This window comes from Callorhinus ursinus, unplaced genomic scaffold (genome assembly GCF_003265705.2).
Source record: "Callorhinus ursinus isolate GAN/ISIS: 27379988/994484 unplaced genomic scaffold, GSC_fseal_2.0 scaffold57, whole genome shotgun sequence".
NCBI classification, from domain to species: domain Eukaryota; kingdom Metazoa; phylum Chordata; class Mammalia; order Carnivora; family Otariidae; genus Callorhinus; species Callorhinus ursinus.
The window spans coordinates 8,704,112-8,732,027 of record NW_027397119.1 but is presented as its reverse complement, the minus strand read 5'-3'; the positions used below and the strand labels follow the sequence as shown (position 1 = coordinate 8,732,027).

Genomic DNA, 27,916 nt, shown 5'->3' with positions numbered 1-27,916 from the left:
AACACCTTTCAGCTACCTGACCCCCAGACACACCTGCAGCCCTGCCCGGCCGGCTCCTCTCACCCACCGGTAAGCCCTACACAGCCCCCCCATGGGGCTGGGGGTCACCCCTTGAAGAGGGTGGGCAGCAGGGACATGGAGACGAGGGGTGACAGGAGCCCACCGGTCATGGAGGTGGGCTGTTTATCAACCTGAGCCCACGTGGGAAAGCCACTGCGGCCCCTGAGTCTGAGAGCAGCCCGCAGCCCTTCACCCCTAAGGAGCCCACGGGGTCTTCCCTTCCATGGAAGGACCTCAGCTGCAGGGCAGGAGGCTGAACGGGGCTCGGAGGATGGAAGCTCTAGTGGAGGAAGTCTGCCAGACCCCAAAACAGAGTGAGGGGAAACGGCTAGCTCCTTTGCAAAGGGCTGCTTTCCTTCGCAAAGGAAAGAACAAAAATATTGGCTCTTCCTCGGGGCACCAGCCTTTGAAGTTGCCGGCTGCCACCTCTCCCCTCTTTTCAAGTCTTGGAAGCAAAATGCTCTTACTGCGTGGCTCACCAGCCTGCTCTGTGTGGCTGTCTCCCCCTCCTTTTGCCCCCCAGATGTTCTCTTTTATTCCTTCACCTCTTCACCAGCTCAGGGCACCTGTATGGGTGGCATGGAATCCCATTTGTTCCCATCAATCCTGAGAGGTTGGAGGAGGCAGAAGGAAGGGAAGGAAGGATTAGGAGAGGGTCAACGAGGGCATAGCTCCATCAGCCCGGCGGGAACAGGACCCAGGGGACCGGGGCTCCCGGGCGAACGCTTCAACACCAGACGGTTGGGGTCAGGACAGTGGTTTGGGCCAGCTCCACCAGCTCCCAGCTTCCTAACTTCTCATCCTGAGGCTGTGAGGGGTCCCAGGTCACCCTCAGACAGTGCCCCCATTCCTCAAAGTCAGCCAGTGAGGTCCCCAGCCTAGGGCAAGCAAATCTTTTCTCTTTCTAGCATAAACTCCCCACTTACACTTGGCCCCATTGGACCTGAGGCACCAGGAGGAAGACCCACTTTCAGAGTGTGCCCCTCGGAGTGGGAGAGTGCCCCGAGTTGGGCAGACTAAGAAAGGGCTACCCCCCCCGAATGGCTTCACTCACACAGACAACCCTCTCCCAGAGCCCCACAGTCCTCCCCACTGCCTCCCCACACCCAGAGCCCCACAGTCCGGGGCGTTCAGAACCTGGCGAAGCCCTCCCCCGGCAGCATGGAGACCAACACGCACACCTCCTCCATCACCATAATGGCCTCTTCTGGGCACTTCCCAGGCCTGGACGACTGTTCTAAATGCTCATCTGTATAAATCCCTGGGGGCAGAGATGGACTCTTTTTTTATCTCTTAATGTCCAGAGTCTTCCCAGAGACCGGCACATAATCGGTGTTTAGAGAGTGTGTGTTGAACTGAACCAAACAACCAGAGTCTGACACCAGCGAGCTCCTTGAGGGAAGGAGGGACCGGTTCAGTGCTGACTCAGCTCTGGATTCCTTGAACGAGACCCTCAGGGTCCTTCACAGGTCTCCTTGTCCACCTGCCCGCTTCCAGGTGAGACTAGCCCTACTCTCCTTGCAGACCTCTAGCAGGCTGTGTTAAGTGTCTGTTTCAGGGATCCCATGACCTTGGTCAGGTCTCCCTGCCGGAAAGTGCTTTTCAAAGCCTGACCTCAATCTCTTTTGCTGGAGCTTGTGTCTTCAGCCCAGCACCCATCCTTGTCCCCAGCAGAGAGAGCAGAGGAGGGGAGAGTGGGCATAGACATAAGGAGTGGGATTTGGGGGTGATAGCGGTGAATCTGTCCCCTGTGAGAGCACCAGTCCCTCAAACAGCTGGCGAGCAGGAAGGCAACTCAGGGACTCAATCTCATCTTCCCCTTCAAGTGACTGATGAAGAAATTATGCTGGGGTGTAAAGGGGGTGGGAAATTTGCCCAATTAGAAATGAAAAGATATTGATAAAAATGCCTTGGAGCCTCTCTACCCTCACCTCTCCCGCCAGGGACACAGTCCCCAGCCAAGCCGCCAGCCCTCCCATCCCATCCCCAGGTCCTCCCCCCGCCCACCAGCCACCCAGAGATGGCACTTTCCCTGGGGCTCCCTCCCTGGATGAGGCGGGAAGCAACGCGCAGCTAAAGCAAAGGGAAAACCTCAAAGTGACCTTTCCTTTCCCCAGAACACAGCGACCGCCCAGGTCAGGACAAGTGATAAGAATGCCAGGGTGAGGTGGCCATGCTGGGGCTCCTCCTGTACCTGGCACAGGTGCCCATCAAAGACCCCCTCCCCCACCGCCACCACACACACACACACACACACACACACACACACACACACACACACACACAGCAGGGCTGAGGAGGAAGTCAGCCTGAGCCACAATGACAGGATCACCTCCAGACCTGACCAAAACCCCACAGATGGTTCTTTGCCTCCCTGCTCCCTGCCCTCATCTAAAGAGATGTTCTGCTTGTCTTCTCACCAGTTCTGGGAAATTTTAGAGGGACAAGGGCATGAAGAGGGGAGGGGTGGACTGGGTGTGTGTGGGGGGGGGGCAGTTAGGAAAAGAAAGGCCGAGAAAGGCAGAGTGACCTGCCCGAGGTTGCAGAGAAGGGAAGAATATCCTCCAGAGTAATCAAAGCAATAATAAGAATAACACAGTCAGAATTTGTTGCATGCTCACCAGGCATCGTTCCAAGCCTTTCTATGCATTAACTCGGGCAAGCCCATCTCTGCCCACAGTTTTCTACTGATGTAGACAGACCTAGTCAGAAACACGCCTGGGAAGAGATACCAGTGGGCTTTCTTTTGTATGAATTCACTGCATGGGGGAATTAGGATCCTGATGAGGGGCCCCGGAGAAGTCCAGGAGGAGGTCTACTCAGCCCATACTCCCCCCCCCCCACACACACAGAGTCTATTTCCCTTTGTTCCCCACCAGCTCCTTAGCTCTGCAAAACCCCTGAATCCCCCTTGCCCCAGATGTGACCCCATTTCCCTGCCAAGCCTTGGAAATTGTCCACACGCCCACCTCTCCTACCCTCTGCATGCACTTTCCTTCTGGCCCTCTACTTCCCTTAAGCCCCACAGCCCCCCCCCACCCCCACCCCAGCCAGGTCTCTCCAGCAAATCGGGACCGCCCCTCCTTCCCTCCACAGAGGGGGAGGCGGCAGGGGCACCCTTTTGTTCCTCAATATTGTCACATGGCACCTGCTATTTATCCCTGATCCGGTGGGGGATGGGAGGCGGAGAGGGGCTGACACTGTTTGATGAGAGGCAGGGCTCCTCGATCCACACCTACGGGGGTAGAGAGCACTCGACTTTTTTCAGCGATGCTGACATCACTCGGCAGGGCTGTGTTTGTTTAACTAGGGATCAAGTCTTCACGGCCCCTATACCTCTCCCTTTCTTGCTCCCTCTTTCACCTTCCCACCCCTAACCTAGCATTGTAGGAGCTGTCCCTGGGGGTCCCTGGGAGCCCCTACACGCTCCAAGAGCCCCAGAGCCGGCTACAAGGGGCTGTGCCTCCCGCCACCTGGCCTCTCCCATCCCCCTCTCCCCCTCAGCGACAGAACTGGCCCCTCCTAAGCCCCACCCCACCTCAACCCTATTCTTGGAATTAGGAAGTATGACCAGGGCACCTCCTCACCAGGTGCTGGGGCAGCTCCAGCGGCCGCACATTCGCCACTCTGTCATGGTCCTGGGAAAGCCAAGGGCGCCTGCAGAGCTCCCGGGAGGAGAGGGAGCACCCAGGAGTCCTGTCTCATCAGGCGGGGCAGAAGGTCCCAGGGCGGTCCGAAAGGGGTACTCTGGATGCCGCTGAGGGGACAACCCCCAGAGAGCGAGAGCGGGGTCAGCCCTAGAAGGTCTGGGACCCACCAGGAGCAATTAAGATGGAGCCAAAGGCCCCACTTGAATCCCCACACCACCTCCCTCTAAGGCTCGGTTTCTTTATCCACAAAACGGGAGGATTAGACCAGCCTTGGACGTACGTTCCCTTCTAGACAAAACTTCCTGAGTCGAGCTGGCTGCTGGGCTCACCTTCTTTTGTGTGGTACAAACTCAGGATTGGGAGAACTCCCAGAGCCTTCTCCCCTTCAACACCCTCTTTCTAGAATGAACCGGGCAGAGCTTATGGGAACGGGCAGATTTTTGCATTCCAGTAAAGCAAGGGAGCTTTTTCTTCTCCGTTCGCCTGTGTGAGCAGGAAATCCCCTAGCATCTGGTCCCCATCTGTAGGAAGCCTGCCACTGGGGCAGAAACAGTCCTGGGTCATCCCCCTCCCAGAAGGATTTCCCCCGCCACCACCACCCCCCTGCCTCCCTCCCTTCCCTGGAAGTGACAGCCGAGAGTGGCCAAAGCCAACATTGGTGTGCAGGCTGGAGAGGCTCAAAGAAATGGAGGTCCGAGGAGAAAAAGAGATCCCAGGTCAGGGTGGTCAAGAAAGGCTTCATAGAAGAGGAGGAGGCGGAGGAGGAGGAAGAGGGGAAGAGGGCAAGGCCAAGGGCAGAGGGAGGGAAGGGGAGGGGAGGAGGAGGAACGTCAGCAAGTCTTAAGGATGGGCTGGGCAGGTCTAAGGAGGCAAAATGAGTCAGGGCATCGCAGGTAAGAAGGAAAGTGTGGACAGAGCACAGGGGTAAAATAGAGCCGAGACTGTCTGGGGGTGCTGAACGGTGCCAGGGGACCCAGCCAACGATTCTACCAACTCCACCAAAACAGGGCCAGATGGCGAAAGGACACACATGCAGAAATAAGGAGTTTGGGCTTGAACCTCCTGGAAATGAGGAGGCTGAGGGTTTCTGATCAGGGGGTGTAGGCTGGAGACAGGGAAATCAGTCAGAAGACTAATGCAATAGTCCAGGTGTGAGATAAGAGCTGAGGGGGTGAGGGACAGGAGGGACACTGGAAAGAAATAGCAATGACATTTGATGAACAGCTGAAGATGGAGGCCAGGGTGGGGAGAGAAAGGGCAGGGACAAATGTGAGGGTGGCCTGGGTGACAGGGAGGCAGATCGCACTGAGGAAATGGGGAAGTGAGGGGGCGCTGGGTTAGCAGGGTTCTGTGAAATCAGATATTAACCCCCTCCCCCACAAACACACTGCTAGGACTCAGAACCTTTGAAAGCAGCTGGGAAGGGGCTTCAGGGGCCATCCACCACCTGCCAGGGGCACGGAAGCAAGATCTCCCATCACCCCCTCTTCCAAGGGGCTCTTCCAAGGGGCTCTTCCAAGGGACTCCCTCTTCGGGTCCAGCTCCCCTTCAACATTTTGACTATTCCCTTGCAGACAGTCTGTTCAGCGGCCAGGGACAGACCCCAAGTCCTTCTCCCAAGCCAGGCTGGAGCTCTGATTCTCCTGGACGGTCATGCTCCCCACTCATTGCTCCCAAAGGGCCAGCCAGGAAAGCCACTGGAAAGCTAGACCCTTGCAGCCCCTGGAGAGGGTGGGGAGGAGAAGGAGGAGCAAGGGCACCTGCCTCACGGGAGGGTGAAGGGCTGGAAGGAAGCAGCCTCCCATCTTAATAATAGTAGTCATCACCGTTACCAGTTACTGAGGGCCTGGGAAGCCCAGCCACTTCACACACACAGTCTCATTTCCTCTTCATGACAACCACCCAGGACTCTTATTATCCCCATTTACAGATGAAGAAACCGAATCTCTGAACCCAGGTCATTCTGGCTCTAACGCGTGTGCTGGTTTTCCTTATGTCGCTCTGTCTCGCTCTTCTCCCACTGAAATATCTCCCATGCCATTGCTCTTACTCATTTCTGCCCATGTCTTCTCCAAAACACCATTTATTGATTCATTCCACAAACATTTGGTGAGTACGTACGCAGCGCCTGGCGAGGGGCTGGGCATAGGCGCTGTGGGCAGGTTCAAATTCCTGCCCCCTCCCAGTTGGGTATCACCCTGGGGGTTTGCCAGGCATCCAGCCCTTGCTTAAAGGTTCTTTTCTTTTAAGATTTTCTTTATTTGAGAGAGAGAGAGAGCATGAGCAGAGGGAATGGGCAGAGAGAGAGGGAGAAGCAGGCTCCCCGCTGAGCAAGGAGCCCAATGTGGGACTCAATCCCAGGACCCTGGGATCATGACCGGAGTTGAAGGCAGACACTTAACTGACTGAGCCATCCAGGCGCCCCTGCTTATAGGTTCTGATAGGCCTCGGGGTCCCATGACCAAATGAATGGAATGCACCAGCCCAAACTTCATCAGCTTGGGTACAATCTTACCGATAATAGCAACTCACATCTGCCTAATTTTTTGTACATTTTAAATATCTTTAAAAAAAACATTTTTGTACATTTTAAACATTTTAAAATACATTTCGTACATTTTAAATATTTCTTGCCCATAACTCATCTGATGCTCACAACCCTGTGAGATAGACATGTTACTCCCATTTTATGGACTAGGAATCCGAGACTCAGAGGGGTGATGTTGTTTGTTCCCTCACCAGTAAAGCCAGGACCAGAAGCCAGGTTTCTGGACCCTTAGTTAATGTACTTTCCATCTCTCTCCCATGTTCTCTTCCACAAAAGGCATCCACCGAACTGCTCCCCTCCGATAACCCCTATGCACCCAGGTTCTCCCATAGGAAGCCAAGGGGCGTCCCTAGCCCCACCGAGTGATTTCTCACTTTCAACCCCATCTCAAATCTTTTGCCCAACTGCCACGGCCACCCACACTCCCCACCTCCTTCCTTCAAACCTGCCCCACCTCCTCCCTCTCCCTCCTTCCTCCAAGGTCCTCCCAGGGGCTTCTCCCAGCTGCCAGGAGGAGGGACCAGTCCGTCATTGTAGGAGGAAGGGGGGATGGTTCCCACAGGGAGCTCCTCTGGGCCTCAGGGGCCCTGGCACTCAGCTCTGCCCTGTTCAGCTCCTGGAACATCAGCAAGGTTGCGCAAAAAGCAAGGAGGAGAGAAACACCAGTACACAAGGGTGGGGGAAAGGTTAGGCACAGGAAGCCGTGGGAGAGCCAGCCAGTTCAGACCATCCTGATTTCCCCAAACGCACCATTATGCCCCTGGGAAAACCTGTTGGTGAAGTCCTAGGTGTCTCTTTCAAGCAGGGTCCTTCCGAGGTCACCTCAGCCATCCCCCAGCCTCCGGGCAGGCCATTTTCTCTATTTCTTCCAAGCTGACTGGCTGAATGCTATGAGCCTTTCTGCCAGGGAAACTGAGATCTGGGGAGGGAGAAGGGGCTTGTAGGGGCACCAGCTGCCAGGGTTGAGGGCGGGGGACAGGAGCCACAGGCTGATATCCGGCTGTGACGTCTCCTGCTCTTGCATTCCTACCTCCTCTTTGCCTGGTGTTCGGCGGGGGTGACAGTGACGTCACAGGTGTGGCGTGCTGGCCACCCGCTGGGCGCCAAGCAAAACAGCCAGGGCAAGTGTGTGTATCATCAGTGCCTGGGAAGGAAGGCCATCAAAAGAAGTGAGTCTGGTGGAAAGACCTGAAAGCGGGAAGGGAGGCACCTGGCTGGGTGGGGGCGAGGAAAACCAGAATAAAACCCTGCTGTGGCCAGAGCCAGAGAGACCTGGCGCTGGGGAGAGATGCCCCTCATCTTCCCCTCCTCTGCCTCTCCCAAAGCTTGTCAATGCCCCAGACATGAGCCAGCCCAGGCCCCGCTACGTGGTAGACAGAGCCGCATACTCTCTCACCCTCTTTGATGATGAGTTTGAGAAGAAGGACCGGACGTACCCACTGGGAGAGAAACTCCGCAATGCCTTCAGGTAACATGGCCTAGAGCCCAGACACCTCTTTCCTCTGCTCCCCACAAAAATCCTGTCTGCACCGGGGTATGGTTCCTGTACTGGTGTGGCTAAGACAGGGCTTGTGGAAGCCCTGGGGAGGGGAGGTTCGGAGCCCTGATTTTAAGATCCTACAACTGGGTGGGAGCGTCAGAGCCCTTCCTTTAATGTCCTGTTCCTTCCCAATCGAGAAAAATCTGAAGCCACCACCACTCTGTGCCCTTTGTCCTCTTTCCCTCCTAGATGTTCCTTCCTTCTTCTGATCCAGAGAATGCCCAAAGGCAGCCCCTAAATTCCTGGGCTTTCCTAAAGGGTACCTACCAGGATATGGTCCTGCCAGACCCCTGGGGCTCTTTCCACTCTCAGATCTCTGGGACTGTGCTGGTGGGTAGCAGAAGCTCACCTCCAACGAGGGGGCTTCATGAGATGATCTCTGCTCATCCTGCAGAAACCCGAGGCTATGAGCTTCACCTTCCCCCTTCCTATACTGCTGGCAGACCTTGCTCAGTCCTGGCTGTGGGCTGGCTTACTCTTCCTCACTCCTCTGGGGAAACAGCTGATTCAGTTACCTGGATTGAGGTCACTGGCAATGGCTGAAGTGGCGATGCAGGTGGAACTGGTTTAGGCTGGGGGAATCACCCACTTGAGTCTTCCCTACAAACCCTGGTCCAACCCTGCTTCTGCCAGGCTACAGCCAAAGCCTTGGGGGTTCAGTGTCCCAGCAACCTACCCACCGCTGTGCTCCTCGGACAGGTGGGCTCTGCCAGCCTTAGTTCCCAAACTAAGTTGGGAAGTTTGGGTTGTTTCTGTGCTGGAGGGATGAGGGTGTCTGCTGTTGGCCGAAAAGATTATAGATTAAAACTCTAAAGTGATGGAGGGAACGAAAAATTCCTACGAGGCTGGTGTTGAGCCTTAAACAGTGCCTGACCCCCAGAAGGTGCTCCAATAAATATTTGTTCAATGAATGAATGAATGAATGGCTAGAAAACTAATCCCTCTGCCCACTTCCCTCTTGGCTTCTGAAGCCTCTGTATAGGTGTCTGGCATCTGTTTCCAGTTCTTCTCTTGGGCTTCAGATTGCCTTGCCCGACATACAACAGGCTTGCCAGTAAGGCCAGGCAGGTATGAGCCCTCAGGGGGGTTGCGTGTCTTCCCCTAGTCAGCTCTCTATTTGTGAGTCCAGTTTTCCCTGCCACAAACGAACCTGAGCAAGGTCCTGCAGGGCTGGTTCTCCCTTAGGACAAAGCTTTAGAGATGCTTTAAGCTATTTGCCACCAGTCCAATACCCTGCCCACCATCCCAAGGATGGGAGAGGCACCCATCTGCCCCCAAAGGATGTTGATGGTGATGCCCTTCCCAGAGTGGTGGTTGGGACAGAAAATCTGTCCAGGCTCTACGCAGGGTTCAAAGCATTGTCTGTGTTGATTTCAGTGTTGGGTGCCATCCAGGGGACTCAGGATCGGGGAAACTATTGTTGAACAATAGCCAAGAGCAGGAATTGGTGCTGGGAAGGAAAGGAGGCCTAATCAGAGCAGGCCAGTGAGTCACCAAATGGGCCCCAAGTATTTGAGTTCCCTCAGCCGGGAGAAGAAAAGCAAATGCCTCCCACCCCTTCCAGTCATCAATCCACGAGCTGTCACCATTGCGTCCGTGGGCCCTTGTTCCTGCCACTCCTGAGTTTCTATGAAAAGTCCTCCAGGTGTTCAACAAACAGGGAAAGAATCAACTTCCCCCACCCTGCAACGACAAATGAACAGCTCCCCCATTCTTTCCGCCCCCCGGTAAATTAGCAGTAGGAAGAACTCCAGCACTGGAGTCAGCACACACGAAGGACGGTGGGTCTGCAGAGGCATACCCTGCAGGGACGAGGGAGCCTTCTTTGGGGGGCAATGCTAAAAAAGATGGCAGCAGCCCCTACTCTGACTGAGTTTCAATACCAGCCCATGCTTTCACTCATTCATTCATTCATTTACTCAGCAAATATTTACTCAGCACCCCAATACAATGTACAAGGTATGCTAGATGAACAAGAGAGCCAGACTTTGGGCCACAGTGGGATTTGCTCTAGTGAGAGCGATAGATGAAAAGCAAGTAATTTCAACCCAGTGTGAACACCAAGATGCAGGAGCCCAGACCTGGGTGCCCCGGCCTGTGTTCCATTGGACTGGAGACAGACCATCTGAGATGGGGGCTGGACCCCGCAGCTCAGAAGGCTAAGTGACCACAAATCCATGCCTTTACGCCAAGTCTTGTGGACGTCCCCGATGAGCAGCCAGCTCGAGAAGATGCCCAGCTAAAGCCCAGGGCATGTGGATGGCGCTCTAAAGAAAGCCCCTGCATTTTCTTCTCGGTGTCCCCGGCATCCTGCATGGTGTGGGTGCTCACTGAATTCTGAATGAATTCCGAATGAATGAGTGAATGAATGAATGAATGAATGACCAGGAACGGGATCTTAAAAGCCCTCCCCAACTTGGAGTGTCCAAATCACACCATGCCGACTGGAAGCCTGCCCTCTTCCCCTCCAGATGCTCCTCGGCCAAGATCAAAGCTGTGGTGTTTGGGCTGCTCCCCGTGCTCTCCTGGCTGCCCAAGTACAAGATCAAAGACTACATCATCCCCGACCTGCTGGGCGGACTCAGTGGTGGATCCATCCAGGTCCCACAAGGTGAGGGGTCGGTGCCCTAGGTAAGCTGGGCCTGCTGCTCCCCGCTCCCCTTCCCCCGGTCCCCCATGACCTCCATGACCCAGCCACGCCCCTGAGCCTGCAATCTCTTTTCCCTTTGCAGGCATGGCATTTGCTCTGCTGGCCAACCTTCCTGCCGTCAATGGCCTCTACTCTTCCTTCTTCCCCCTCCTCACCTACTTCTTCCTGGGGGGTATACACCAGATGGTGCCAGGTAAGGCCTCACCCCTCCCAGCAGGCAAGGTGGCCGGGACCCCGAGGACAGGTGGCATGGCGGAGGGCCTTCAGGTGTTTTCCATCCACATCCTCCTAGAGTAGGTGCTGTTGGTCCCAAAGGGACTGGCACCGTGAGCGTCAGTCTCAGGTCCCCGGTGACCTTAGAGAAACCACATAGCTGCCGCGAACTCGGTTAGCGCTCCCTGTTCTGTCTCCCTCCCTGGAATGTGGGGACGACTCGGTTGAACAGGATATACTGTGTGCCCTAAAGTGCCAAACAGATGTGAGAAACTACCAAGTCACTCTCAGGCTGGTCCCAGCAGGGACACTTGGAGCTCTCTGGTGCCAAGTGACATGGAGAGAAGGCGCCTGGTCACAAGGCCTATTTCTGGGTCAGGCACTGCTTGAATTTCCAAGCGTATTTCTTCATGTGCCCAACGAAATAATATTAACAGCCGAGGTGAAAGCACCTTGAAAGTATAGGTCATGGTTACGTGGGAGCGGTTGTTGTTTTGCCGGAGAGGAACGTTGGAGGTGTGGAGACCCATCCCTCTGGGGGCAGGGAAGCTCTCCTGGGCCCCTTTCTGTTGTCCAGGGGTGCGGTCCAAACCTCTGACTCTTGCTGGCTGGGTGGGGCACCACAGGTACCTTTGCCGTTATCAGCATCCTGGTGGGTAACATCTGTCTGCAGCTGGCCCCAGAGTCGAAATTCTGGGTCTTCAACAATGCCACCAACAAGAGCTACGTGGACACGGCGGCCATGGAGGCCGAGAGGCTGCACGTGTCAGCGACGCTGGCCTGCCTGACTGCCATCATCCAGGTGAGGGGACGGCCACGTCCCTGCCAAGGGCCCAGGCTCAGGAGAGCATCTTTCCGTCCTGCCCCTGCCTCCAAACCCCAGTTTTGACATTAAAGCTGATTCAGGGCTCTACCTCCTCCCACTTCCCCATTCCGGGGCCACAAAAGACCTCGAAAAATCGGTGTCTCTCCTCACCCACCTCCAGCAGGTCCATAAGACCAGCATCTGCACCCGGTAAAATTGTCCTGAGTCCCAGACTGTCTGGAAGGCTCACGGTCTCTCTCCACCACCCTCTCCAGTGCCCATCCCCCTGCCAGCACAGTCCTCCTATTTCTCTAACATCCCTTATTTATCCCCCTCCGGCCTCCTCTCGCCAAGCCACAGCCTCACCTGCACCACATCAATTGCACAAATTGCAAAGGCCTCTGCTAGGGTTGGGGGCGAGGGTTGTTTTTTGTTTTAAGATTTTATTTATTTAAGAAATAGAGAGAGAGCACAAGCAGGGGAAGGAGCAGAGGGAGAGGGAGAAGCAGACTCCCCACTGAGCAGGGAGCCTGACGCGGGGCTCGATCCCAGGACCCTGAGACCATGACCGGAGCCGAAGACAGACGCTTCACTGACTAAGCCCCCCAGGCGCCCCTCTGCTAGGTTTTATGAAGGGAAACACTGCGTGGTGGAACACAAGAGCAGGAAGCAACCTCAGAAGACACCTTTAATTCGTCCATTCATTAAGTTAATGTTTCTGGTTGCTTTGCTGAGCCAGGAGCTGGGCTAGGCCTTAGGAGAAAGATAAGTAGAGAAGAGGCCCGGTTCCCCAGGAGCTCCCAGCCCAGCAGAGGAAGTAGCCATGTCAACAGATAAACTTGTAGGCCATGAGATAAGCCGCATAATAGAGCTATGTTCAAATGGCATATAGTCAGGGAAGACCTCACCTCAGAGAGGAGGTGACATTTGACCTGCATCTTAAAGGATGAGTAGAGGTTGAACAGGAACCAAATGAATGAGGCACAGAAGGACAGTCCAGGCGGAGGGAACGTACCCCAAAGTGTGAGGCCTGAGAGTGTGAACTGACCAGAGAATGACAAGGCAAGAAGTTTGGGGCTGGACAGCAGGAGGCTTTTGGGGGATGGGCCAGAGGGAAATGTAGGCAGAGGCTAGACAATGAAGGCTGAGGTCTGTCCCCTACGCAGCACCTTTGGGTCGGATTAGCAGTTTATAAGGATCATTCAGGCCATAGAGAAGAGAGGCGGGAGGTGGATTAGAAGAATCAAAGCAGGGGGCCTGTCAGGAGACCCTGCAGAGGCCCGGGCAAGACTCAAGAGGGCCTAGACCAGGGTGGCAGCCACCGAGAGCCCCCCTCCCCCGCATTGGGGCAGGTTTACGGAACATTTGGCCAGGGGCGTTAAAGGGCTTGGCAGTAGGTTGGATGTGCAGGTGAGGGAGGATGACCCCCAAGTTTTTGGTTAGCCCACTGGGTGGATGGTGGTGTCATCTACTGAGAGAGGAAACACTGGGGGAGGACCCGGCTTATTTTCAGATAAGAAAACTGAAGCCGGAGAGAGGAAGTGACAAAGAGGCCCGTACCCCAAAGCAGACTTGGGGTCGGCCAGCACAGTAGAGAGCCAGTCACAAAGGGCTCATTTCCCTGGGGCTGCCGCATGGAACTCCAGCCTGGGCTTGGGTCCAGCAGGTGTGGGCATCACTGACCCTTCTCCATCATCCCCCCACCCCCACCTCTCTCGTCTCAGATGGGCCTGGGCTTCGTGCAGTTTGGCTTCGTGGCCATCTACCTCTCCGAGTCCTTCATCCGGGGCTTCATGACGGCAGCCGGCCTGCAGATCCTGATCTCGGTGCTCAAGTACATCTTTGGACTGACCATCCCTTCCTACGCAGGCCCGGGGTCCATTGTTTTTGTGAGTCTAGGAGCACACCCCTGCAGATGGGGAGGGGCTCAAGCAGACACAGAGCTGGGGTTCCTGTTTGAAGAAGTTGTGAGCTCCTCCTTACAAGATGTTTGCAAGCAAGGGCTGGTTGATCCATGGTTCAGAGAAGATTTTCAGGGGGTTCCCACTTTGGGAGGGAGGGTGAAACACGTGACTTTGAGGGCTCACTGAGGTTCTCTATAGTTAATCCCTGCTGAAAAGGAGCTGTGCACTCCCCATCAGTTCCCCAGTGTAGTGCCTCAACCCCTCCTTGCCCGGGAAGTCCTTCCTTATGTCTAATCTCCAACCCTCCTTCTTGAGCTTGAATTCTTTCTAGAGAAAGAGGAAGAGAATCAGCATTCCCATCCCGGCATGAGCTCCCAGCATGCCCTTTGGGAGAGGGAAGTGGGAGATGGGGTGCTGTGGGTGACCAGGGTCTGAATTCGGCTTTGGTGTGCCTCCATTTGAATCGATGACATCCTTCCACGGGGTTAGACACCCAAGGGTGGGGATAGTATGGGAAGAAGAGGTGGGAGCCCATGAGCATGATGCTCTCTCCGCCAGACCTTCATTGACATTTGCAAAAACCTCCCCCACACGAACATCGCCTCGCTCATCTTCGCCCTCATCAGTGGTGTCTTCCTGGTGCTGGTGAAGGAACTCAATGCTCGCTACATGCACAGGATCCGCTTCCCCATTCCTACGGAGATGATTGTGGTAAGGACACCGCCCTGGGCTGGGATGTTGGGGGCCAGGCTGGAGAGGCCGTGAGAAATGGGATTCAGCTCCAGCCAAAGCCAAGGGAGCCGCTACCCACTTTTACCTCCCCCTCCACCGGCAGCCAGAACACGGGGTTGGGTGAATCCATTCCATGCCCTTGTACATGGCTCCCACTCTTCCTGCTCCTTGGGTTGTTCCCCTTCAAGGAGGCAGGGGAATGGGATTTGGGGTCCCCAGAGAAGAGGGAGCCTTGGGAGAGACCCCTGCCAATCCCCATTCTCCATTTTGGGGTTTACAGGTGGTGGTGGCAACAGCTATCTCTGGGGGCTGTAAGATGCCCCAAAAGTATCACATGCAGATCGTGGGAGAGATCCAACATGGGTGAGTCCAGGTGGTCAAGAAGCCTGCCCACCCCCTACCAACACCCCTCCATGAAGGCCTGGGCTCAGAGACCCAGATGACACGACCTCTATGAAAGAGGACTGTAGACTCTGGGACACCGACCGAAGGGGAATGGTTTCTGTTACTTATTATGCAAGAGAGCCATACAGTCAGCCAATGCAAGCTGTGTTATCAACAGTGAATCTTAACTACCACACACACACCCCAAAAGTCTCATTTGCTGGATGCTGCTAAAGCAAAGCCTCTCTGATCAGCCCTTTGCCAGCTCTTTGCCGGCTCTAATGCATTGGCTCTTTTCCTCCACATGGAAAGGAAACTATTAGCATCAAAACAACACGTATGGAGCATCCACTCTGTGCCAGGCACCATGCCGGGCCCTGGGAGGGGAAGGGGGTGTTTGTGCCACCTGGCAGGAGTGGAGGGTAGAAGGTGGAGGGGGAGAGGGCAGGGAGTGGTGCTGGCTGTGGATCTGTGGACAGATGAGCATAGAGTCCAGAACCTGGGCGTGAACACACGGGGCCCCCATCACTTACTGGCTCTGGGACCTTGGACGAGTGAGGTTCTACGTCTTGGTTTCTGCTCTGTCGATGGGAGTAAAGGTGGCTGCCCCACAGCATCGTGCTGAGGACGTAGACCCTGGCACACAGTGGGGCCTTGCTGGTCCCTGCGGGTTGAGGAAGGACTCGCCCTCCCTCTTCTCACACGTCTGGGCCCTGCCTCCTCTCTGGCTCCCTGGCAGGTTCCCCAGTCCCGTGTTGCCTGTGGTTTCCCAGTGGAAGGACATGATGGGCACTGCCTTCTCGCTGGCCATCGTGGGCTACGTCATCAACCTGGCCATGGGCCGGACCCTGGCCGGCAAACACGGCTATGACGTGGATTCTAACCAGGTAGGTCCGGCCACTGCCGGCAAGGCCCAGCAGGACAGGCCGGGCCCCACACATGTACCAGGGGGCTCTCTCTGGGCTGCAGTGAGGAAGGTGCCTGCCTATGAGGAGGAGGGGCTCTGACCACGGGAGGCTGACTTCTGCTTGGTTGGGAGTGTCTGGCTTTTCTAGCAGCAGGGTCATTCTCAAGTCCGAGGCCCAAGATCCAGCTTGCATGGATGACTACGTTTGGTCTATACCCGCTGCCCACCCCCCGTCCGCCCCACCCCCACCCTGCCGCCCCAGCCTCCGATCCTGCCCCTGTCCCCACAGGAGATGATCGCCCTGGGCTGCAGCAATTTCTTTGGCTCCTTCTTTAAAATCCACGTCATTTGCTGTGCTCTCTCTGTCACTCTGGCTGTGGATGGAGCTGGAGGAAAATCCCAGGTGAGCGTTGCACCAGGGGAGTGGGGCGAAGAGGGGAGAGGGGAAGGAAACAGGTGCCCCCAGAGAAGCCAGGGCCCCTGCAAGCCAGGCCAGCTGCTTCTCCAAACTTCCTCTTCCCTCATCGGTCTCCACACCACCAAAGGCGTCTGTTGGAAATAAGTCAAGGCGAGAATGTCACACCTATGCCCTGTTCCCAACCCTTTCTCGGAACAGGTGGCAAGCCTGTGTGTGTCCCTGGTCGTGATGATCACCATGCTGGTCCTGGGCTCCTATCTGTACCCTCTCCCCAAGGTAAGAGTGCAGCGGGAAAGCGGAGGTCAGCGGGAGACTCCAGTACGAACAATCCCCAAGGGTTGCATAACCCTCTACAAAGTGCCAACATGGTCACACTTTGTCCTAATCACAACCTGTGAAGTAGAAAACACAGGTTCTACTTTCCTCATTTTACAGGTGAGGGAAACTGAGGCTGAGAAAGTCTAAGTGATCTGTGGTGGTACAGCTCATAAGTGCAGGGCTGGTCGCCAACTCCAGCCTTCAGACGTAAGGGTCAATCCCCCCATCAGCATTTACAAGTGCTTAGGAGTGTGTGACTAGGAAGGCTCTGGACACCGGGTGGTTTGGAGATGAGGGAAGAGGGGAGGGGCGGGGAAGAGCCAGGATGGGCCGCACGGCCTAGCGCCTGCACCCTCCAGAGCTAAGATGGAGTGCGGAGATTTGGGGCCTCTGCCAGCAGAGATGTTCTGGAACTGCAGCTCTGTCCTGCTGGACACCAGGGTCAGGGGTGTGTAGGACGGGGAGGAGAGAGCGGACACCTCAGGTGAGAAAGAACAACATTCCACTTCCCCAGTCTGTGCTAGGAGCACTGATAGCCGTCAACCTCAAGAACTCCCTCAAGCAGCTCGCTGACCCCTACTACCTGTGGAAGAAGAGCAAGCTGGACTGTGTAGGTATTGGGTGGCCTCAGGGTATCCCTCCAGGCCCCTGGCCCCCTCCTCCAACCCCATGGCCCTATCAGCTCTTTCTGTCGGTGATCCCTCTGCTCTGTTCCTCCCTCATTGCAGAACAAGCTATCAAGAGCCCAGGTTTTGGAGTGAGACATCCTATGTCCGCATCCTAACTCAACGGCTCACTGGCTCTGTGGCTTGGCCCTAAACCAGCAAGTCCCTAAGCAAGTCCCTTAACTTCTCTGAGCCTTGGCTTTCTCATCTGAGAAATGGGTATCTTATTCTCTCTACCCACCCACCGGGGTTGTTTACGAGGAAGACAAGAGATAATACAAGTAAGAAGCATGTTGTCTGAATTGTGTCCTGGGTTCAGTAAAACTTCTCTATGATTATTTTTATGATCTGTAGTTCCAAAAAAAGCAAAAAGAAATCGTTCTTAAAAACAACGACAACAAAAACCCTAGAACCTAAAGCCAGCATACCAGGATCTTGAGTAAATTGCCAGATTTCTAGGGAGTGCTATTTCCTCCTCTCTAATGGGGATGATAGTCATGGCTTCATCACACACTGGTTCTGAGGATTAAATGAGATCATATGGGAAAGCACCCTGCAACCATGCAATGCTCAGCAAGCATGACTGATTGTTACGATTAGTCACCGTCCCAGCGCATTCTCGCGGTAGACAATAGTATTAAGGCTACCAGGTATTGACAACTCTGACAACAATCCCCATTTAAGCTCCACCATAACTTATGAGAGAGAATTTACTGATCTCCTTTCAAGATGATGAAACCAACAGGTGCCTGGCTGGCTCAGTCAGAAGAGTGTGCAACTCTTGATCTCCGGGTCGTGTGTTCAAGCCCCACACTGGGTATAGAGATGACTTAGATAAATAAAACTTAAAAAAAAAAAAAAAAAGGATAATGAAACCAAGGCTCAGAGAGGTTATGTAACTTGTCAAAGGCCACAGGGGTAGTAAGTGGTAGAGTCGGAATTGGAACCCAAACCTTGGACAGCAAACCTCTGCATGGTGCTGTCTCCTGGGGTTACCCGCATGGTACCCGAGGAAGATCCTTAAAGCCAGAGAAGTGAGCAGTCCATCTGGGGTCCCCCAGTGAATGATGAAGATAGGGGAAAATAATATTCCAATTCCCACCCCAAAGATCTGCTTTTATCCCGCCATGACAATAGTCCCTGATATTTACATTGTGCTTTGGGCTCCCATCTGAACCTCACAGTTCTCTACAGGATGTGGGCAAAATTGTTTCCTTTAGAGGGATTTGGGGGACTGTAAAGGACAATCAAGGGGGCAACCATCCAAACTGCATCCAATCCTGCCCTCCGCCCACACAACCAGACCCCAGGCCATCAGGCTGGGAAGACCACTGAGCATGTGTTGGGCATACACAGAGAAGATGGAGAAAGGGAGCTCATGTTTGTTGAGTGACCACTGGGTGCCCATCACTAGGCTAGGACCCTTAGGTGCCTTCACTCTTTAATCCTTTCATGAAACAGGTATCATTACTCTTTTGTGGATCAGGCAACTTGGCTCACATCACTAGTAAGTGGGAGAATGAAACTTTGGACCCAGGTATATCTGACCCTCATGCTCTCAGCATGCGCCATGCTGCCTCCCTGTGTGGGCTGGGGTTGTCTACTAAAAACCAAGCAAGCTTGCTCGCCGCACTCAGCCTAGGGGAAATGTGCGAGCGTACCGAGAGCACCAATACGTAAGACAACGCAAAAATGCCATGAAAAGTAGAGGGCGGGTCTGAGGTTGCGCAAACAGAGAATGACCTTGGCTATTCCAGGAAGACCTCCCAAAAGAGGCAGCCTTCTCCCCAGACCTGCTCTGACATCTCTCTCCTCACAGTGCGTCTGGGTGGTGAGCTTCCTCTCCTCGTTCTTCCTGAGCCTGCCATACGGGGTGGCCGTGGGTGTCGCCTTCTCTGCCTTGGTTGTGGTCTTCCAGACTCAGTTGTAAGTAACAGCCTCCCCTGCCTCAAAAGCACAGCAGTGGGGCCCCCGCGCCCAGGATGGGCTGACTGACTGCCATATCCTGAAGTCCCCAGAGGAAGCCCTAATGGGCTTAGAGGGCTGGGGGCCCAACAAAGTAGGAGAAGAACAGGAGGGTAAGACCCCGGGTCCGTCCAAAGGCATTGCCAGTCCCTGGACAAAATGAGACCCTCCCCTGAGTCCAGAGGACAGATGCCGTGTCCTTCCTATAAAAAGGTTAAGAGGTACAGGGCAGGGGCACCAGAGGAAGAGGGTTCAGGCCAGGGCAGGAAGGATGCTCTAGGTGAGGGAAGCCCTGTCTTTTCTTCTTGAGAACTCAAAACCAAGAACCAGGGCCACCTAAGCTTGTCACCTTGCATACCCCACCTCTTCTCTGTGCTGAGCCCCAGGCTGGGAGCTATGTCAAGGGCCCGCCTGTCATCCTTCTAGTCATAGCCCAGCCATAGGCCACCAGGCATGTGTCTCCAGTGCAGAGAGACCAACACAACATGCCGGGGGAGGAGGAAAGGGCCCCATCCCACCCTGCTTCTGCCCCAGCTCCCATCCCAGCATCCTTCCAGGCCCATGGACTATTAGCATGCTCTCATTTTTTTCTTTTCCCTTTTCATCCAGTCGAAATGGCTACACTTTGGCCCAGGTCATGGACACTGACATTTATGTTAATCCCAAGACCTACAGTAGGGTAAGTAATCCAAACTTACGACCTCCCTCTTTTGCTCTGCCCCCCCTCCAAATAAAAGAGAGTTAAAAACAACAACAACAACAACAACAAAAAGCCAATAAGGACATTTCTGCAGCCTGAGCTCAGTCTCCCTGTCCTAGGTCCAGGAAATCGAGGGGGTTAAGATTGTCACTTACTGCTCCCCCCTCTACTTTGCCAACTCGGAGATCTTCAGGCAAAAGGTCATTGCCAAGGTAAGGTTCAGAACTCTGGTGACCAAAAGGGCTGAACAGAGCATAACCAGAAGATGGGAGAAAGGGGGCTGGGAGGCAGGCCACCTCCAAAGAGGGTGGAGGTCCAAACTGCTATTGGTTCTCTCCCTGCAGACGGGTGTGGACCCCCAGAAAGTACTGCTGGCCAAGCAAAAATACCTCAGGAAGCAGAAGAAGGGAAAGCTGATGCCCACACAGCAGAGGAAGTCTCTGTTTATGAAAACCAAGGTGAACTGACGCTAGGAACAGCCTACGCTCTCAGATCCTGCCCCCTGGGACCCCGCCTCCCAGCACCCTTTGAGGCAAAGACATAAGGTCTCTGGGCAATCTTCTCCTTAGGTGAGGGGACGCCAGCTCCTGGGGGTAACCATGGAGCTCCCATGGCCCCTCCTCATTTTCTGGCTAAGATAGGATATAGCCCATAGACTTATGAACAACCCCAAATGGGGAGCAGCAGTGAATTTGCTGGGGTACCCACCCAGCTTTGATGTGGGGGTGGGAGTTCTGGGGAGAAGCAAGCAGGCACGGGCACATGTAAAAAGGAACACAATTGTTTCCCAAAGTACTTTCTCCCACAGCGGAGTGGGCCAAGGCTTCCGTGCCTCTCCTGGGTGGGTCCTCCAACTTTGTCTGGTTGGTGGGAGACTGAGCATGCAGGCCCTGCCTGAGGAAAGGGCATTGGGAGATGCGTCCCCTGTGGGGTTCTGGGGGCTTGTATTCACCACCTCTACGTTCTTGACGTTATTGATCCCCACCTGCACATTCCTTGCCCCTGCCTCAACTATAGCAAAGTCTGATTCAGTTTGGTGATTCCCTGCAAACCTCCCCCTGCCCCCACAGACTGTCTCCCTGCAGGAACTCCAGCAGGACTTTGAGAATGCCTCCCCAACTGACCCCAACAACAACCAGACTCCTGCTAACGGCGCCAGTGTCTCCTACATCACCTTCAGCCCTGACAGCTCCCCAGCGGCCCACTGTGAGCCACCAGCCTCTGCTGAGACCCCCAGTGAGCCCAGTGACATGCTGGCCAGCGTCCCACCCTTTGTCACTTTCCACACCATCATCCTTGACATGAGTGGGGTCAGCTTTGTGGACTTGATGGGCATCAAAGCCCTGGGCAAGGTGAGGCCGCAGGTAGAGGGAGTGCCAGCTGCCCTCCACCCCAACACCTTCACCCCTGTTCTCCCACACTCCCTTTCTCTGGAGCCCTCATTTTGACAAGCTGAGAGAGGAAGCTCGAAAGGGAGCTTTCCCCCAGACATGATCAGGATAGGCTGCTCTCTGCACAGGCCCAGACGGTCCACGATGATGAGCGGCTAGAAAGGAATACCACAGGGATATTCGCTGTCCCACCTGCCTCAGCACCCCTCTCTAGCAGAGGCCATCCCAAGTTCCTTCTCAGGCCAACAGGAACCCACCCCAGGGTCCTCTGAGTAGAGTCCAGCTTGGTCCTGGTTCATGGTCTGCTGTTCCTTCCCACCCTCACCCAGACACTCAGACCTCACCCAGCATCAGTCAATTCCAGTCAACTGAGAAGAAAAGAAGACATATTAGTTCCCTACATTCTCGGGCCAAATTGGCAGTCCATGGGACACCTTGAATAAAGGTATCCATCCATCTGATAGCTTTTCAGCAACGCCTCCGATGCTAGGGAGTCAACAAGCCTCAGAGCTGGCTCAGAAAGGCAGTCCAGGGAAACCCGAGGCGTACAGAGAGCATAGAGGCTGAGTATCATACACAGGGCATCAGCCAGGTGCCCAGAAGGCCGCATCCCCAGCCGTGGGCTCAGCCTGCTTTCCTAGCCTGGACCCGGAGTCCAGGTAGGTCTCCATCCTCCCCTGCAGCTTCTGCCTGAAGCCACAAAGTCGGGAAAGAGGTGGAATCTGGAAATCTAAGCTACTGAGAGAAAAAAATCTGACCCCATAAGAAGGGGGCACGGTGTCTTTAAGTGCCCGCCTCATTGGCAAATCCCCATTTCTGTCCTGCTTTCCAGAAAAGCCAGCAGCCAACACTCCAGGGAGAAGCCGTGTGCTTTGCTGCTATTTTTATCTTTGGCTGCCAGGACTCTTGGGGTTGCTTACTTGTTTGGCTTCCCCTCTGAAGTGCGTTTTGTGAATCACTTTTGAGACCCACTCAGAACATTCCTTTCCTTTTGTCTCCCTATCCCAACACCCTTCCCCCAACACTTCTAGCTGAGCTCCACCTACGGGAGGATCGGTGTGAAGGTCTTCTTGGTGAACATCCACGGTGAGAGGAGGACATTTAGAGGAGGCCAAGGTTGGGGGTGGGGGGGGAGGGGAGGAGCACCCAAGTAATTCCCCACAACTACTACCTGCTCATAAGTGCTTCGAGCACAAGTCAGAAGAGACTGTGGCCAGATTGTGTAAACACCCTACGGGTCTCAGTAACAGAGTGAGGGGGGGAGCGGGGGCGTGGAGTCTAAAAAGGACAACTGGGATTCTAATTTGCCCCACTACTAATTTGCCTGGAACCTTGGCCGAGTCACTTCGTGTCTAGGGATCAATTTCCACTTATGTTAAATTAGGGGGTTGACTGGATGAATTGGGGGATCTTCTTCAACCTTGCAAGCCCATGAATGAGTATAAAGCACACGCACACATACTGTAGCCATCTGGGGAACACAGAGACACACAGTTTTATATACACACAATCTCCAAAGGGTGCATGTCCACAGGGCAGAAGACTTTCACATCGTCAGTGCGGATGCCGAGTGTGGGGACCGGGACCCACGGCAAGCACACACAGACATATGTGAAAGGGCACATGCACCCCACTTCCTGCAGAGAACGAGAGCCCTGCTGGGGGCCAGCCCAACTTCAGAGTTAGCCTGAGCAGGACCCAAGCTCGGTGGAACCTGCTCGGAGGGAGTAATCTGCAATGGCAGTTAGAGTCAGTGGACTCCCTCCCTCTCTGGACAGTCCTCAGGAAATCATCTCTAGCACCTGGTAAAAGTAAGGGCTCTGCCACACATTGGAGGCTGCGGGAAAGGTCTAGAGAAGCAAGAGGAAGAACGAACCATCCAGGGGTAGAATTGGCAGCAGCCTCCTCGTGGACGTTTTCAGCCTTTCCCTCTCTATCCCCACAAAGTACCAACTCCCTGAATCAAACTGCTTCCTTCTGCCTGGGTTGAAGGTTCAGCATCCTCAAGCTCACGTTGCCCTCTGCTGTCCAGAATTGATATTGCAAGGCCAATGCCTTGGCCGGGCCTTTGGAGGCCCCAAAGAGCGCAACGCTCCGTCCTGTCTCTCCTTCCTTCCCTTCCCTCTCACCATCCTTCCCCCACCCCCAGGCTCCAGACCACATGGCTGTTATCTTGCTGAAAGCTTTTTCCTCCTTCCAGCCCAGGTGTACAACGACATCAGCCATGGCGGTGTCTTTGAAGATGGGTGTCTAGAGCGCAACCATGTCTTTCCCAGCATACATGATGCTGTTCTCTTTGCCCAGGCAAATGCCAGAGAAGTGGCCCCAGGACATGACTTCCAAGGGGTAAGGTCCTGGCACGTTGGGAATCCAAGGCCCTGGGGCAATGAAATGGCAGGACCAGGGACATGAGAAAGAACACAGGGGAAGTTTTGGGTTCCAACACCAAGTCCGTCCTTCTACTTTTCTGAAACCGCCATTACAGAGTTCCTTACCTGTAGAACGAGCACCCTAAATTAACATCACCTACCTCACAGCGTTTTTCTTTTGCTTCCATTTTAAGACTGATAATTATGCCTCTTATGTCGCTTGAAAGCACTTTGTATATTGTAATATCTTTTACTGATATTAATTTCCAGGTCCACAAACACTCAAAGCGTATTAGAGTATGCCCAGTATTCTGGCATTGTTTACCTACCCTCCTCCTTCACTCGTTCTAGAAGAGGCTTTGAGCAAAGGGAGGGGCGTAAGCCTGCCCGTTTTAATATAGCGGAGCTTAGAGATTTCGGACTGGTGATGGATGAAGAGGCTGGATCCAAGTTTTGTCTCAGTTACTTGACATTTAATTTGCTAGCTCACTAAGTGGTGTGCAAATGAGCTACAAATCACACTGTTTAGGACTCCAGAAAGCTGGGGAGGCAGAAAAACTCCACCCCACTGACTGGGGTCCCTGCCTGGGCCTCTCCAGCCACCTCCTCCCCACCACCGCGCCCAGGGTCCCTCCCAGCTCAGCAGCCCCTGCCCTTGACCTCCCAAGACTCTGTGCCCCAGACCTCCTTATATATAAAACCTCCCCTGCCCTGGGTCATAAGAAAGGCTTTTCTGGCTGGAGCAACCATTTGCTCTTTGCTGTAAGAGACTGATGACGGTAAAGCCATCTGTTCTCAGTGCTGAAAGACTGCCCAGGAAAACACAAGGCCCCAGCGCCCGCCCTCCACACTTAGAGCAACTGTGCAGGAAAAACAGGCTTTCTGGCCCCCAAGCCTTGTCCACAGAGCAAAAAGAGGGAGATTCTAGAAGAATCCTCACCATTTGTTATTGCACAAATGATGCCCAGTTACTATGGTTATATATCTAAAATAATTTATGTTATAGAACATATTTATATTTACATATTACAAAATATATTCATATATATAAATTATACACACACTCACACACCCCTTTTTGACGGCATGGTGAGGTAGAAAGCCCGCAAAATGAGTTTGATTATCCTCCTTTTACAGATGAGGAAACAGATTCCCAGAAAAGGGAAATGGACTCCCCAAGGTCAGGCAGCCAGCCGATCGTCATTCTCGGCTAGGCCAACCTCCCCTGCCTCAAAGGTGTCCGCAGAGGAGGGTAGCCCCAGATGCACCCCTCTGCTCTAAGGGGGAAGGCCACCCAGTGCTACATTCTGTGAGGTAGATGAGGGAGGGCAGGGAAGAAGCAAGAGGGGGACTCATGTGGCAGAAAACATGGTGCCCACCCGGAGGCTGACATTTGCACCAGCCTGTGTCATTCACTCACGGAGCTCACCCTGCACCTGTTTTCCCCCCTTCCAGGCTCCAGTGGACCCGGAGCTGTCCTTATACGATTTGGAGGAGGACAGCCCCAGCTACTGGGACTTGGAGCACGTGAGTTGACAGGCGGGGGGTATGGGGGTATGGGGCCAGGAGCGGGAAGGAGACCCTCCCAAACCCGAGGTGTTCACGGGGCTCTCTCACAGCCAAGCCAGAGCTGTCACCTTGAAGGCCACAACATTTCTCTCTCATCTCTCTTGTAATAACAGACCCTACTTCTCCTCATTCCCTGAGAGGCCTCACATGGGGAAGGGAGAGACACTGGATGAGGTTCTTGAGAACTGACATCTATTCTTAACTCTGCGCCGCATCCACACGTGATCTTGGACGGACGCATAACACACGGGGCCCCAGTTTCTATCACTGTAAAGTAGGGGAGGTGTGGGTGATAGCTGGCCCCGTCCACCTCCCAGGCTCCGTGGGGGATTCACTTGTTCCTTCATGAATTCAACAGACATGTGAGGACTGCTTGCCTGGCACAGTTCCAGGGTGGGCATACAGCGGTGAGGCCCCTGCCCTCAGGAAACTTATATTCCGGGAGGGGCCAGAATAGGATGAATTCTAAGAGTACAAATGTTATCGCCCACAGACAGATGCCCTATCCCCACAGGGCCCTGTCATCCTGACAGGGAAACTAGCAACCACCCCACTGCCTTGAGTTACGAGAAACCCAGATGACTAGCTGGAGAGGAGTCTGGCTTAGGGCCTGGGAATCACATCTCACTCTGTACCTCTTCGCATTGCTTTTGGGCTCGAGTTCCATGTCCTCTGAACAGGGTCTCTGGGAGGGCTGATGGCATGTGGGAGACACTAGGAAAGAGCCAGAGCTACAAAGATTTGGCAGGTTGATTTCTGTGCTCCTGTGGAATCTCCAGCACATTCCAAAAACCTTGGCTAGGCCCCCAGATAGCTTATCAGAGCAAGAAAGGACTTTACAGCTTGTCTGATCTCCCCCCTCATGTCAGCTAACAAAGACAGTGAAGCCAAAAAGGAGGAGGGACATGTGGAGGTCACAGAGCCCTCCAGAGGTGATTCTAGGTCGATTCCGAGCATCTTCTCTTGTCGCCTCCGTACCAGTTCGCCTCTTAGGCTGAGCCCGCCTCTCCCCTATTCATGTACACACTCACACTCACACCCACTTATCCTGAAGCTCTCTCTGACCAGGGGCTCGTAGGGTCACCTCATGGTTGCAGCCCCTGTGAACTTGACGCGTCTAACGCTCTCCCTTCCCCTCCCCTGTCCTTCCATGGCCTTACAGGAGATGTTCGGGAGTATGTTTCACAAAGAGACGCTGACTGCCCTGTGAGGTCGCCCAGCCAGCCCCCACGCCACCTCCAGAGCACATGCCATCCACGACTCCCAAGAAGAATGAGCCTGGGGCCATGAGGAGTGGCGGGTAGAGGAGAGCACGTCCACCAGGACCGCAGCGCCTCCCTCCCCTCCCCCTCATGCTCCTGTCTCCTTCCCCTGCCTCCCTCCTGGCATCTCTAGAGCCAGCCAATCTCAGCAGCAAGGAGAACCACCTCTTCACCCTCCTGCCGATGCTCAGGGCCCTGGCCAGAATGAGAAGGCCTACTGCTCAACCCCCCCCACCCCCCCCTGCCCCGCCCCAGGCAGCTGGGGGGGCCCCCGCCCCCCCCCCCCCCCCCCCCCGCCACCGACTGCTGCCTTTCAGAGTGAGCCAAGAACAGAAGGTAAAAGTATGCCCCTGCTGACCTAGTGTGCAAAGGCCCTTGGGCCTGAACAGCTTGGTGTCAGATGGTGTCCAGCTATCACAGGACACGGGGATGAACTTGCTTAGGACTCAATGGCTTGCCCCCTCCAGCTGCCCCAACTCTGTCCCTGGCGGCTGTACACTCCTGGGACCATGTGTTCCCAACACCCCAGGAATTTAGTCTTGATGACTGTGCCTCCTTCCTCCTCATCTCAAGGCTGCTGGGAGCTCCACAGCTATTCAGCCCTTCAGACTCTAGCCTGGGGGGTGGCCAGGGCCCTTTGGGCCACCAGAGCTACCTCCCCAGGGGCAGCGCACCAACACAGCTGCCTCAGCCTCTGAAACGTGATCTCTTCCCACTGCCTTCAGGGACTGCTCCCTTCCACTTGAGACCCAGAGGGGAATCCAAAAAGAACAGGGTGGGTAGCTACCAAAATCCTCTGGCAACCTAGTAACAGATGCCACTTATTCTGCATAAAAGCTTTTGGGAATCCGTTCTTGCACTAGAGACTTGGGAGGTGGGGTGTCCTAGGGGTAACCAAGGGCCAGCTAGTGGGACCTGAGCCCTGACGGTCCCCTTGACTTCAGAAATGCGCCCCCCCCTTAGGAAGTCGGCTTTGTGCTTTTTCACTTGGCAAAGAGCCAATGATTTTAACTCTCCCTTATCAGCTTGGGGCCTGGATCCTTTGGCCAGGCAGGAAGCCCCCCAAGGGCCAGTGGCATCCCCCAAGTGGGTGCAGAACGTGGCAAAGGGCTGATCCAGATTGGGTCGTCCTCCATGGGCTTCCTTAACAAACTCAGGACCTGAAGTCATCTTCTTCTAGGACAGATGAAAAGAGGGGTATGGTCTTCATGGATGTGAGGGGTTAATAGAGGAACCCTACTGTTGACTTGAAAATGAATAGATGGCATGTGCAAGTATTTGGGGAAATTTCCATGGAAGTGCACAGAAAACCTTTCAGTCTTCCCCCACTGCTTCTCCCAAAGCTCCTTCAACTCAATGACCCTGCCCAACAGGTTCGGCTGGCCCAGCCTGAAAAAAAAAAAAAAAAAAAAAAAGCCCTGATTCCTAGATTCCTAACTTCAGCCTGACCCGCATTGTGTGTCTGTGTGTTGAGTGAGCAAGTCTTCTTAGAGTTAAAGGAGAGGGTGCTGGCAAAGAGCCAACAGATTCTTGGCCTACAAGCATTGCTTCTCTGTGATTTCATTATGCCATCTGGCTGCCAATGGAACTCAAAACTTGGAAGGCGAAAGACAATGTTATCTGGGATTCACCGTGCCCAGCACCCGAAGTGCCAAATTCCAGGAGGACAAGAACTTTAGCCAATGACAACTCATCCTCCCCTACTCCACCTCCTTCAAAGTCCAACTCAGGCCCAGGAGGTAGGGGAAGGTCACAGAGCCTCAGGACATCCCAAGCAGAGGAGTCCTTTGAACCAAGTGTTCAGACGGTGGAGGTAAAATTGGAAACACATGGGGTAGAAGGAGACATTGAAGAAAACTTCACTGC

General features: G+C 54.4%; 1 protein-coding gene across 1 annotated transcript; it reads left to right on the top strand.

Annotated features, from left to right (window-relative positions):
- SLC26A9 (solute carrier family 26 member 9) lies at positions 1-27,916 on the top strand. Its single transcript, XM_025855254.2, has 21 exons — positions 1-69; positions 7,584-7,726; positions 10,270-10,409; positions 10,531-10,641; positions 11,288-11,463; positions 13,191-13,355; positions 13,929-14,081; positions 14,383-14,465; positions 15,226-15,373; positions 15,683-15,796; positions 16,010-16,087; positions 16,644-16,739; positions 18,614-18,720; positions 19,369-19,438; positions 19,579-19,671; positions 19,804-19,917; positions 20,530-20,811; positions 21,882-21,936; positions 23,051-23,196; positions 24,675-24,746; positions 25,951-27,916. The coding sequence occupies exons 2-21, from the start codon at positions 7,602-7,604 to the stop codon at positions 25,996-25,998; spliced, it is 2,376 nt and encodes a 791-aa protein (XP_025711039.1). The 5' UTR covers positions 1-69; positions 7,584-7,601; the 3' UTR covers positions 25,999-27,916.